Below are 13,343 nucleotides of genomic sequence, written 5' to 3'. Positions count from 1 at the left end.
ATAAGATCGGCATCGACAGTTCCTGTACCAGAGCTAAGCTACCTAATTCAAGCCTTCACCTCGTTTACATTTCGAAAAGGCCTGACCAATAAGTTATTTTTGAGCTTGTTGAGCACATTCTATGAGACAATTGCTTGTGCATGCAGCTCATTATCTTATAGGCTCAAATGCCTGCTCCTCTTTAGTTCGAACGATTCTTCATCCCAGTAGGGCAGAAAGCACGGCCTAATATTAACAACATTGACTCAGACCGTTTCAGCTTTCTCACGTACAACTTAGGTGATCCTTGCATTTGAGTCATATCATCGATTCACTGACCCTCCAATGCCTAAAAGAAGAGAATCCTCCTCAAACCCTCTCAAGCTCTTCTTTGGGAATCGACTATCTAGGACAAACTTCATCAATCATGCCTCGAAAGCTCGTAACAGTCCGCCACGTCTCGGCCATAACAGCCATCCCGCGGGCAGACCGTATTGCGGCTGCCACTGTCGGCGGTTGGACATGCGTCGTTCCCGTCAACGTCTTTGAAGTGGGGGATCGCGCCGTATACTTTGAAATAGACTCGCTTCTACCGGCCACGGACCCGCGATTTGCTCCTCTGGCGCCGACGATCATCGGGCCAGACGGCCCCACTTCCGCACCGGATATCCGGGTTCAGACTATTCAGATCCGGGGCGTGTTGTCGCAGGGGCTTCTATTGCCATTGGCCGATTTCCCGGAAATAGTTGCTCAACTGGATGGCATTCCATCAGATAAGCTACGGGACGTCGGATTTGAGGACATCCTCAACGTGGGAAAATTTGAGAAGCCTGCCATGCCACTTCAACATACTTCGACATCAGACGCACCTTTGCCTGAGTATCCTGACTTCATACCACGAACAAACCAGGAGCGCGTGCAGAACCTCACAGATGTATTCGCTGAGCATGGTACTGAGATGTTCGAGGAGTCGACCAAGATGGACGGCTCATCCATGACAGTTTTTTACCTCAACGACGCCAACCCTCTCGCTAGCACAGTCCCTAGCGAGACGAGACATAACGGCGTGGCAGTTTGCTCGCGGAATCGTATTCTGGTAGAGAATCATCCACGAAGCCCGCCTCTCTTTTACGCTACCGCACGAGCACTCAACCTCCACGAGACGTTACCCAAGATCGGGCGTAACATAGCTCTTCAGGGTGAACTTTGCGGGTCGAGCATACAGAGTAATTTTGAAGGATTTGCCAAGGGAACGCATTGCTTTTTCCTCTTTGCAGTGTATGACATTGATGGGCAGCGATACCTACCACCAAGGGAGGTGTACGAGACCTGGGCACCACTACTGGGCGTTAAGCACGTGCCTGTACATGGATACCGGCCTTTGAATGAGATGGGTTCGCAGGTCACAGATCTAGTTAATCGAGCGGAAGGAAGGGGAATCAATGGGCGGAAGAGGGAGGGGATTGTGTTCAAGCGCGAGGATGGGCAGTTCAGCTTCAAGGCGATATCCAACTCTTACCTGCTCACACATGGAGAGTAGTGAAGGATGTAGGGGAAAGCCGTGTTATGTTGCATCAAATTTACGAAAGATACAATTGAGAGTGTTGTTTGCATAGTTAAAAGGTTCTATTGACAAAAATGAATGATTTGATGCGCTTCCGTAGTAAACAAAGTCTTTCGCTGTAAACCTCGAGTACTTCCGTACCCCGCCCCCAAAATGTAAGTGAGAGATACCCAGACTTTGATAATCTTTTTTTGGTACAAGCAGCCAAAAATCGTATCGAATAGATAAGAGCCAGATGGCGTTAGCTGTACAAGCATATCCAAATATGCTAGGTAAATCGCATTATGGACAGTGAGACTCAACTGTTGCCAGCTGTTCCTCAAAACCCTCTATAACCGCCTCCATTTCCATACCCATATGTTTGTTGCTTGTTGAGAGGGCTGTAGCCGGTATCCCCAGAGTCGTATCTTCCCATGCCCACTGGACTTGGGTCTCGGTTGGTCCACGCTACAGGTGCGGCGTTGTCCATCAGATACTGAGAGTCGTTGTTGTGCTCCATGTTGGTAAGGTTTCGTTGCATTGGGGGACTCGAAGACAGGTAGTTTGGTGGTGGTTGTTGATATCCTGACTCAGCGTCCCTGTATTGGTCAGGGGACATAGATCGGCCCGAGCCCTTTTCTTGAGGAGCAGGCATGGCGAACATGGAGATGTTGTTGTTGTCCTTGCGATCAAGGAGCAGAGAGTTGCGGGCATCCAGAGGGGTGAGAGTGTCCATATCACGCTTGGCTTTCTCTGCAAGATCTGTCAGTATATGTTTCAGTTCATGGTTTTCAAATCAACTTACCCATCTCCTTTCTTCGCTTGCGGTGTGGGTTCTCCTTGACGAGAACGTTGATCGCGTTCCAAATGATGAGGATAACCAAGAGACCAGTCAAAGCAGACTGGACTGCAATGAGGACTACACCAGCGATTGTCTTGCTGTCCTGGGGGATCTTGAGCTCATGAACAAAGACAAGAATGAGAGCAACAGACAGGACTCGAACAGTCTGAATGGCGATACCAATGATGTTGCTGGATTTTCGCTCGAAGGGTCGAGTCCAGACGAGGAGGCACAGGAAAATGGACTCAACAACAAGCTGGGCAATGGTCTGAGCCATGCCATTACCATCGCCAACAGCGAGAGTGCACCCCTTGGCAAAGAGATAGACAATGGTGGGGATGAAGATCCACCAGTAATCTTTCTTATAGGATTCATAGAAAAGAGAGTACTTGACCCAAATTTCCTTGTCGTTGTACAAGGCATCAGCGTTGCCCTCAGTGCTCTTCAGTTTCCTGACTGTGCTGAAGATTTTCCACGTGAACCAACCAAGAATGGCTGTAAAGATTGCGAGCGTGACACCAGCTAATAGCTGTGCGGCCCACGAGTCGCCCACTGTAAACTGGAACACACAATACAATACCCAGATACCGTAGAGGACGAGGATTAGATGGGTGATGGTACGGGCAATGGACCCCCAGTAATGTTCACGGAAACCAGCCAAAGATTGCGGAAAGCTGCCAAACAGAGCCCAGAATTCGAGGATAGCCTTGACGAGAAGAATGCTGACAATGATGGTCGCGATGATGATGGCGACAACGAGCAGAACCATCATGAAAGTGTTGGACTTGGGAACACTATACTGCTGAATGTAGGCCGAGATTCCAGAAACTGAGAGGGTCTGGTTCTTGAGGCTTTGCCCACCTTCACTCTCTGACGCATCGCCCACTGAAGTCTCAACGCCACGGATGGCGAGGTTGGCCAAGGACTCGAAGGTGTTGAAAGCGCGCTTGACTTTATACGAGTGGTCCTCGGGAGAGCTGGTAGAGTTATCGGAGAAGACCAGGGTAGCATTTCTGAGCACCTCGAAGCTGTCGTTGGTAAGATCACCTCCGGTCATGTTACGGAAGTTATCGATAGACTTCTGCAAAGACTCCCATGGGATGATACCGGCTGAGAAGCCGAAGTTCTTGGCAAAGCTGCGGTACACAGGGGGGTAGTCGACTGAAAGCATGCCGTTCATGGCCATGCCCTGGAACCATCCGAGAGTCTCGGCAAAGCTTGGACTAGGAGCACCACCATGTCCAGCGCCTGCAGTACCACTAAGGGCGGATGAAGCTGCGGATGCACCCGAGACGAGAAGGGCAGCACCAACAACACCAACAGAGAGATAAGTGACAGCGGGGACGGAGGCAGTCTTTCCATTGCCGACTTGAGCCTGGAAACACGCAACCTGCTCTTCGGGATTGTCGACTGACACGAGTCGGAGAGTTGCTTGAGCTGAGATATCAGGGACCTGGAAAGCAATGGAAGGAACTTTGTTGGCCCACTCCGAGTCTATCTTTTGATTTCCAGCGGCAGCGAAATGCTTGTTGGGGAGAGGGCAGAGCTGGGGGATGGGAGTGTCTTTACTGCAGGGGTTGATTGAATTCTCGTAGACCTTGCGGCCATATGCGTTGACTTCGAGGATGGCAGAGACATTTCGCTGCTTGTCACTGGTACCCGCAACATCGAAAGTGACAGTTTGTTTGTCGTTGTCGTAACTGATGTCCAACTTGTCAATGCTGATACCGGGCTCTGAACCGCAATCAGCAACACCAGATGTCTTGAGAATGTTGTCACCAAGAACCCCGGTGACGAGGGTCGCGGCCGTTACAGCCACCTTCCAGGCACTCCAGTTAGAGTGAACTCGGGTCATATTGAGTGTATGTCGTGCAAGATGATACTACAGAAATACGGGAAATTCGTGGCTCGTTCGGAACTGATCGAGGAAATGGCTTGAGGAAGTTTCTGTCGTAATAGGTATGTCGATATATCCAAAGAAGGATGGGATATAGAGTAGGAAAGATCGAGGAATAGTTGGAATTCGTTTGACGGAACAAGACTTTAAGGAATGGTATCAAGAGACGATGAATGAAATATGAGGATAGAAAAACAATTTGGAAAGAGAGCAATGAATGTCCGAGATCAAAAAGATATCTCAAAGGTGTCGGCAAAGCAGTGCAAGCACGCGCACAGAAGTAGGCCGAGGATCAACCTGGAAAGAAGAGAAGATAAGGGGCAACGAATTGCCTGAAAACCCGTGAATGTCCAACGTGCCGGCGTTAAAGTCGTTCGAGGGTGTTTCGTATCGTGAGACCAGAGTCTTTTTGGGAGACGTGATGAGGTCGTCGTCGAGTCTAATTTTGGTGGTTGTGTGTAGTTGGTTTGGTGTTTTCTGTCTATGTGACGCTGAAATGAGAGGCTAGTAGTCGACAATGCCGCAAAGGAAGCAGCATGTCCTTGTACGGACGGCAAAATCAGATAGTTGACAAAACAACAGAGAGTGTGAGAGAGCTGGAAAGAAAAACAGAGACGCTTCTTGTTTATTCAAGATTATAATGCAACAAATAAAGAGATATGAGACGATGAGAGTAGGAAGAGGGAGAAGAGGGAAGGAATAGATCAAAGTCAACAGGGAGACGAGTACAGTAAAAGGCAAAGATGCGAGCAGAAAAAGAGGAGAAAGCCCCAAGAGGAGAAAGGATGGACGAGACGAGCAAGGAAGCCAAGGAGATGCAAGGTTTGGAGTGGACAAGAAGGGGGTGACGAGGTTGAAGCGACGCCCTGGACCACAGCTTCCAAATGGTATTGGGGGAGAAAGTGCTCTACAGAGCCTCACACCAGGAGTCTCTCCAACTCTTTAGCGTCCAGGGTCCCCTCCAAAGTCCCCAAATCACAATTCTCAGTGGGCAATTTGAATCATCCATGAGACGGATCCCATCCACTTCCTCTTCCATCGAACCACACAACAAGAAGAAGTTGAACCCCTGAGACTGCCCATCCAAGATCCCAGACCCGTCTATGCCAGGGGCCAGGGGTATCTTAGTGGTTCGTTGGCAGCTTAGTGGATGCGGTCTCTTCCAGTGGTGCTCACCATCCAATCACGGACAATTAACGGAGGCCAAGCTTGTTGCTGCAGGGGTTTCCCTCGCGGGTGGCTGACCAGTCTCGGGCCAAGCTAACGTCAACCCCAGCTTCTTCTGAAACCAGCCAGTTGAGGTCGAAAAACTTGGATGAGAACTGGTTCGGTACAGTTTGGTTTGTGTACGAAAATGCGTATGAATATGCATTCATCGTGTGTCTGGAAGCAAATCGTGTAATGGAGAAATTTTCACGGCTCCTTGGGCAGTTGGTGGACTGAATTACTGAGGTTGGGAGCTGAGAACTAATAATAGAGATACTACTGACTATCTCCACCGTTGTCAGCCTCTTATACACATACACAAACACACTATGGATACATTAACACGAATACTACTATTGATCGATAAAAATCTCCCACTGTCTCGCTACTCAGCAGACGAAGATCGATCATTTACCAGTCTGGTCTCGAGCCAATATTTGCATAACCAACAATCACAGTGGAACCTTTGATTCTTCTGGCCAGGGTTTGTGGTGAACCACCTCACATCATGGCTGTCCAAGCTTCATGTCCTCACTATGCACAAGTGCGTACAAAGTGCAAGGGATAGCCTGTGCTCTACGAACGTTAACAATCCATCGCTCCACCCTTCATCCGCTCAATTCTGCAGGTGTGACTTTCTACACAAATCACGTCCCAGAGTGTCCCGTGGCTAAGGGACCCTACGTTTGATGTGTCGACTAACACACGACCCAAAACTCAATCGTCTCATAAAATGTCACCACTAACTCAGGTCACACAAATAAGAAAGGTTACACAATCTTGAATTCATGATCGTCGTCACTAATTCACAAGTTCAAAGACGGTGACTTTTAGCCAGAAGCATTGACCTCAATCTGCCACTCCATGGATCATTGATGAACCGCCAATATAGCCTCCCCAGCGCAATCACCGCCAAGTTATTATATTTCTATACCATAGATAGAAACAACCTCCCATAATCTAACAAGCCTAACTCATCGCTTTCCTGCCGAGCCAAGAACGTTCACGCGACCAGGCCATTGCAAATCTCGGTAATCCGAGTATCCCAGCTACTGGCATTGAATCCCTGACAATGGCAATTGCTTCCCATGAAGCGGCGCAAGAAATTAAATTAGGAGAGAAACAAAAGATAAGAGAATCAAGCTCATGAAGGAACAGTCAGGAGCGGTAAATTGGATTCTCAAATCCTCCTTGCCCCATTGCCGTGGAAATGAGAAGCATCTTGATTTTAACGCCATCAATCTCAAACACTTAGTGCATTATAATACACGATATCCCTTACCGTGCTCGACTATTATTCAAGATTCCCCACTGCGTGTGCTGGCCCTTGATCCTCCAAGCCACGTTCCTCGGCACCCTGCACTCCTTTTGAATCCAAAAGCTTAGCTTTGCACTCGCTCCATCTTTTCCCTTGCTAGATGCGGACTACCAGACCCAGGGACTCGTAAGCACTTTGCTCACGCGCAGGGCGGCCTCCGCTGAGCCTCCATCTTGACCAAGAAAGATGCATATATCTGGTATATTTAGAAATGCCAAGTTGCAGATCAGAGAGTCTAGAAAGACTATTTGCATTCATAAGTGCGGTATCCAGACGCCGTATCCTGTTCCAATCCCTTCTTTCTCTTCTTCATCTCATAATACTCCAATATTGGTCGCCCCACTTCAGGATATCCATCCCATCATCCTTCAACGCACCCCGTGGACCAAACAGCAAGCCCTACCTAGTCTATTCATTCCGGAAGAACAAAAAAAGAAACAAGGCTATCGCCTGTAAAACAAATTCGTTGCCGTAAGAATCATCATGGTATCCAAAAACACATTTTTCTCATCCTCCCCTTTTTCATTCATAATTGGACAAGATATTATGTCGTGTGTGTGGTTTCAAGAACACAAAGCGCCTTCATGAATAGGAATATATATCCGAACTGCCGGTACAGTGGCCATTCTTACTGGTATCCAGCCATGCGTCTATCACCCCACATACCGTTACCAGTGTTGGCATTCAGGTTTGGAGAGTGAGAGTAAGGAGACATGGATCCTTGTCCACTGAAAGGACTCCCATTTCCACTCGAAGGGTCTGTAATCCCGTCATACACCATCGGTCCCATTTGTCCCATGGGCATTCCATGGCTTTGAAGCCCCAGGGGGTTCATCTGGTTATATGTCTCTAGCCCATTACTGGGCATCATAAAGGCATTTGCATTTTGCTGGTAGCCAGCACTGCTCGCAGTCATTTCCTGCATGGGTGCAGCATTAAAGCTCTGGTGGTTCATCGGATGCATTCCCATCTCTGCATGTGCCGACGGAAAGTTGTGGGTGGCGTTGCTGGCGTTGGTATACTGGTCAGTGTAGAACCCTTGCTGCTGCTGCTGCTGCTGCTGTTGGTGGTAGGGCTCCGTTGGCATCATAGGGTACGCCATTTGGTTCTGGTTGTGGTTCTGATAGATCTGTGGAGTTGCCTGTGGAATCTGTTGGTGTTGTCCTCCCACGGGATATTGCATCGGCATATTGGTCTGAATAGGCGTGGTCAATATGTTGCGTGGAGGAGGGTCCTGTACTGGGCTAATAACAGTGTCTGCGCTGAGCTCACTGGCTTTTGCATCTACCAGTCGAAGTACGGGCAATGATATTTGCTCCATATGCTTGGCCAGATGGACCGTCAATTTCTTCCATGTCGGGAATGTCTTTCCACAGAAACGGCACGGCTCATCGTGTGGCTTCTTCGTAGTCTCGTGGTGACACTGTTCAACCTTTTGCCACGTCGGCTCAGAGCCGCCCGCCTTCTTGACAGCAGCTTTGCTCTTGACCTTTGGCTCAGGGTACTTGTGCTCTCGAACAAGATGCTGAAGGAAATTATCACGACGATAACACTGGTGATGACAGGCTTCAACATCGCACGTCCACCACTCAAGCTGCCGATGTCCTTCGTTTTCGTGTCGGACCCAATCGGCTTTGCGCTTGAACATCTTTGGCCCGGGACATTTGTCCCAGGTGCAAGTGAATGGCTGAACATCTTCATGGACGTGCTTAGTCCAGTCAGATGGTTTCATGAACTTCTTGGCAGCGAAGCAAAGTCGGCACTCAAACTCAGCTGGAAGGTGAGAAGTTGGAGGCATTGGAATATCTTGAGGGAAGCTCTCGGTATTGATAGCACCTTCAACTGGAGATCCATCATCCTCATCGTTTGGGGACGAAAGAGGATCCAGCTCTCGTACGTTCTTATTCTGGTCCAACAAGGTAGCAGAGCCGCCTCTAGAAACGCACATTATTCCAGAGTTGCATGCAGCACCAAGGCCGATATGAGCAACCTTGTTTTTCAGTAAGTATTTGTATCGTTGAACCTGGTGGTATGCGATGCGGTCGACCAGAAAGGTGTTGGTAGTCGCCAGGCCAGGGTTCAGGTCAATGATGTGTTGCTGGAACCCTTCGAGATTGGGGGTGATGTTGTCAATGACGTTGGGGTTGGTTCTCATATCAGCTTCATCGCTGAAATCGTCGTCATCGTCGTCATCATCATCCAAGTCGGCATGTTTGGTTTTGGCTAGGGCTGCTACAGGTGGGCCTCCCGTCTCACGCTTCCACATCGATACGAGAGTAGGATGGCTTTCTGTCTGCATGCCAGCTGGGGTAGGTTTAGGAAGTTCGGATTTGCTTCGGGGGCGGCGTATCGACTTTTTCACGGAAAGGCCACTAAAGGGACTCTTTGGTGATGTGATGGAACCGCCGGGGGTGCCGCTGCCACTCACAGAGCCGCTTCGAGCATGCGTAGTTCCAATGGATGCAATATTGCTCCCCATGGAAGCAATCGCCGTGTTGATAGAAGGCATGGGTTTCTTGCCCCAGCTACCTATGCGGTTTGGTGGTGCAAGGTGAGAGACACTGTCTCCTCGCTTGGAAATACTATCGCGCTTCGAGTCTTGGCTCCCTCTACCCTCACTGCTTGGTAAGCTCTCCTCGTCGTTACCGCTGCTGAGGGTACGCTTGAGACGAGACGCGCTAGGTCGCCGCACCAGTCCTCGAAGATCTCTTAGGAGACTCCCCGGCTTGCTTGACCTGCTCTCTCGACTGCTTGAGAGCTTCTTCAGGATACCACCACTGGTGCCGTCGGCCATATCAAGATCGAAGACACTAGGGAGACTTCGCCGGCGGGTTCCCCATGTTGCTGCTCTCGACAGAATGGAATCAGTATCACGATACATCCTCTCAAATCTCTCCATGGCAGCAGCTGATGACTCGGGTTGGTTTCTTCCCGGCACTCCACGGCTGATAGAAGGGAACATAGGTGCGTCCGCCCAGTTACGGTTAGCAGCGATGATGTCGCGGTCTTGTTGGCTCATTTCGCCCTGGTCACGGTAGTAGGTCTGACCGGGAATGAACTTATTCTCAGTCTCCCGGCCAAAGGGAATCATATGTTCATGTGGATCGTCTCGTTGGCTGTCCAGTTCGTTAATTTGGTCTCGTGAGTTGTCGTCTGGCCTCACTGAAAGGTCGTTCATCTTGTCGGCCAGCCAATCACCCACGAGTTCTTTACGTTCATCATCATCTCGACGAGTTGCGAGCTCATTGATGCTCGGCACTTCGTTAGAGGGGCGGTTGTTGGGGTCAAGGCCAGATTGGCCTGTTAATGGATTCTGCTGCCATCTGCCAGTAGAGTCACGGGCAGATGAGTTGTCTCCGGAAGATATCAAATCTCCAGCAGACTCAAAACCTCCGCGGACTGTGGTGGGGCTGTCTTCAAAACTGCGCTCAACAGAGGTGTGAACAGGAGTCTCATCATGATTGCCCCACATGGAGACAGTAACACGAGGGCTCGTCATGGTAGCGACACCTGGTGCAAGGCCGTCCTCGCTAGATCGGCAGCTGCTACTGTGACTTGGTGTCAACTCAGATGTTTGTGTGTTAATTGGGTGAGGGTTGAATCGTTTTTGAATCTCTTGGGGTGAGATACAGTTGGGGAGTTCCGATGGTGCAGATCCTTTGATAGCGTATGACAGATCACCCTGAGGTGGTGTAGCATGAACAGATGCCGTCTGCTCAGGCGTCAATGGATATGTGCCAGAGTCCACGTCCTTATCTGGCATAAGGCCTGGAGTAAAGGACTGGTCCAGTCCGTTCAAGTCCTGTTCCAGGAAGTTGGGAGCACCTCCATCAGCGTTGAAGTCGGCACCAAAGAAAGGGTCGTCGTCTAAATCGCTGAAGTCACTGGCTTGGTAGTGACTCAAGCTTGAGGTGGAATCTGGTGTCTCGAGGTAGTTGATCGGGGAGAGTGAGTCGCTATCCACATGCGACAGTGTGGTAGGCAGTTGATTCGAGTCGAAGGCTGAGGTTGGTGCTTGCTGGTTCGAGGTAGGGAAGGGTTGGTTATCCTTGTCATGAAGACTGGCAGGTGGTACATCAAATGTCGAAGCCATGGTTGCGATCAAGTGCAGGGAGGAGCTGAAGTATATATGCAACAGGTGGACCTTGACTGGGCGAGCTCCCGGAGTCAGATCACAGGCTAGGGAACATAGCCTTCGAGATGATACCGTAGAGAAGTGAAGTGGATCGGCTCAAGTGCAGAGGAACTATTGGAGCTGCAGAAGAAATGCCGTTGAGATCCCACGGGCCGTTACGCCTCATGAACAGGGAAAACAGAGTCTACCAGGAGATTTGAGAACAACAAGCGAAGGATTGCAGTGTAGTATCCCTTGTTCAAGAAATGTGAAAGAGAAGAGAGAGGAGGGGGAGAGGGCTGAAGTTGGAACGCGGCGTTGCGCGCGAAAGCGGATCAAAGAGCGCTTAGGGGTGCCCCTGCTTAGTACCGCAGCTAGAAAGGCACGGTACCTATGCCAGATGCTATAGTTAGCCCAGGATATCGAATCCGACGAGCAACAGCTCCAGAGCTCAGGTATCAAATGCGAAAGATTTAAGATCGGCGCGGGATTGTGGTGTGCACATCCAAGCAGGACTGAAGTGGTGAACTGTCCAGGACACGAGCGACGGGGCAGCTTCGCACTTTGCTGATTAGATGCAAGGTGTACAAGGTGTGTTACTGTAAGCTGTTGGTTGTGATATGATGGCGAGAGGGGCTCGCGATTGAAATGGGGACAAAATGGTACAGGCAAATTGGCGGCCGTCCAGGTACAAGTCAAAGTGCAGCCAAAAGGCAGACCGGAGGGCAGACAAGAAGAGATTGTGGCAGAACCAAACAGAAGTGAGGCTTGATCAGTCAGAGCCGGCGTCTTGATTAAGAGAAATCCAGACGAAGGCGGTAAGATCGTGCGGTAGTTGGTACAGTAGATACATGTAGGGTCGAAAACAGAACGAGGGGCGTTTTAGGCGCAGGCGTGACATACAGTACAGCCTGGACCTGGTTCCTAGTCCCCAGTCTCTTTAATCTGGCGCTTGTGTGATGCATTTGTTGGAGGAGGATGGGGAGTGGAGGAGCGCCCAGCTGCAGGGTTGTGGATGGAGACTCGTTTGCCAATAGGCGGGCCGTCGGGGAAACGGTTGTTTGATGTCTATGAGATTTGGTATTAACCGATGCTGCGATACTTGAACCCAGCACTGGCATACAGCACAGGATACTGGTATTCCTCTATCGTGCTGTGCATGACCATCCATCTCGACGAGGCATTCTCAATGGGGGCTCTGTTGCCGAGGCGCATTCACCAAGCCCCACGCCCCATCATGAACCCCTGTTCCAGCTCGTCCGTCGCTTGGCCATTCAAGAACTTGAAGACAAATCTCAAGGCATTTTCCTATTTCCGACTTTGTAGTTCGAGTATATTGTGTGTGATGGTACTGCGGCGCTGACGGTGGTTGTTCGACTTCGAGGAGGATTGCAAACAGTCTCTATATGTCGTGTTGCACCAAAGGCTCCCTCCCACCAGCCCTGTAGGGTTTCCTTGATGTCACTGACGATCTGAGACTTGTCTCAGTGGCAAGGCACAAGTTTCCGTATAAACAGCATTGCTTGTTGCCCGACCCTCCTAGATTCCAGGCATCCTTTTGAAAAAATTGATCTGGCATGCTTCAGTTCTTCTTGTACGATGTTGTTGGGTTTTTCCACTTTGTCTCGAGGCTGAGACTAAAAGTCGCTACAAGACACAGCCTCCCCTGTGCTGTGCATGCATGAGCCTGTCAGGGCCTGACAAATGTTGGAGATCACAGATCACAGTCGATGCATTGCATATGGTTGGTTGTTAGATCGCACCAGTTTGTCTCACAGTTAATTCCGCTTTATTTACCCTCGATTCCGTAGAAGCATACTCGACACCACGTTAGGTTGTATTGTTGCGCGCCCGATAAACGGACCGGCAGAGTTTAAATGCGACCGTTTCGCCTGACCAACATTGTGACATTATCAATAGTCTCGTCGTCTTGGTGGATCGCATGGGCCGGGCGAGCCTTCAAGGCTGAGAGCGATAGCCTAGACCAAACCCGTCGATAGACAATGACCCAGATGTGACGTTAGAGTCTTGGAAACATAATTGTCTCTCCAGTGTTCTCCATTTTTATCTGCGCGGTCCTGTCATATGTTGTGTTGCGTTCCTGATTGGGCAACCATTGCGCAACTTGAAGAGGTCGAAATCGCGATGGATTGGATGGGGGCCAAGTCGACGAACTGCATGACCGAGGCCAAGCAATTAAATCCCGAGCCTAAGCTTGAGGCTGTGCAGTGTCATATTAAAAAGGTGTCAGAGCCCAAAAGCTTGTTTGATTCCTGTCTAAAGGATGTGAGGTTGTGGATGGACTATGTGGCAGTGCATTCAAAAACGAACGATGAAGGTTTCAGCTCTTCTATGACAGAGTCGCAACGAAGGGCACTATTATCCTTGTCAGATTTAGTTTCTCTTGATTTATAAATAATACTTAAAGGTTGGATTTATTCCCAT

The 13,343-nt window shown here is 49.7% G+C and overlaps 4 protein-coding genes across 4 annotated transcripts; 2 read left to right on the top strand and 2 right to left on the bottom strand.

The window, feature by feature from the left end:
* Positions 1 to 221: 221 nt before the first annotated feature.
* FOXG_00469 (DRB0094 family RNA ligase) lies at positions 222 to 1,519 on the top strand (the record flags this gene model as incomplete). Its single annotated transcript, XM_018376831.1, has 1 exon — positions 222 to 1,519. The coding sequence occupies exon 1, from the start codon at positions 407 to 409 to the stop codon at positions 1,517 to 1,519; it is 1,113 nt and encodes a 370-aa protein (XP_018232455.1). The 5' UTR covers positions 222 to 406.
* FOXG_00468 (uncharacterized protein) lies at positions 1,463 to 5,206 on the bottom strand. The gene is made up of 2 exons (XM_018376830.1): positions 2,328 to 5,206; positions 1,463 to 2,275 (listed from the first exon to the last, which is right to left on the bottom strand). Exons 1-2 carry the CDS (start codon positions 4,216 to 4,218, stop codon positions 1,863 to 1,865), a joined length of 2,304 nt encoding a protein of 767 aa, XP_018232454.1. The 5' UTR covers positions 4,219 to 5,206; the 3' UTR covers positions 1,463 to 1,862.
* Positions 5,207 to 6,230: 1,024 nt separating this feature from the next.
* On the bottom strand, positions 6,231 to 13,248 carry FOXG_00467 (uncharacterized protein). The gene has a single exon (XM_018376829.1). It carries the CDS (start codon positions 10,875 to 10,877, stop codon positions 7,413 to 7,415), a length of 3,465 nt encoding a protein of 1,154 aa, XP_018232453.1. The 5' UTR covers positions 10,878 to 13,248; the 3' UTR covers positions 6,231 to 7,412.
* Positions 12,984 to 13,313, top strand: FOXG_17882 (uncharacterized protein; the record flags this gene model as incomplete). Its single annotated transcript, XM_018397885.1, has 1 exon — positions 12,984 to 13,313. One exon carries the CDS (start codon positions 12,984 to 12,986, stop codon positions 13,311 to 13,313), a length of 330 nt encoding a protein of 109 aa, XP_018232452.1.
* Positions 13,314 to 13,343: the final 30 nt, after the last annotated feature.

Source organism: Fusarium oxysporum, chromosome 1 (genome assembly GCF_000149955.1).
Source record: "Fusarium oxysporum f. sp. lycopersici 4287 chromosome 1, whole genome shotgun sequence".
Classification (NCBI taxonomy): domain Eukaryota; kingdom Fungi; phylum Ascomycota; class Sordariomycetes; order Hypocreales; family Nectriaceae; genus Fusarium; species Fusarium oxysporum.
Note: the sequence above shows the minus strand (reverse complement) of the source record. Positions and strands in the feature narration are given on the sequence as shown.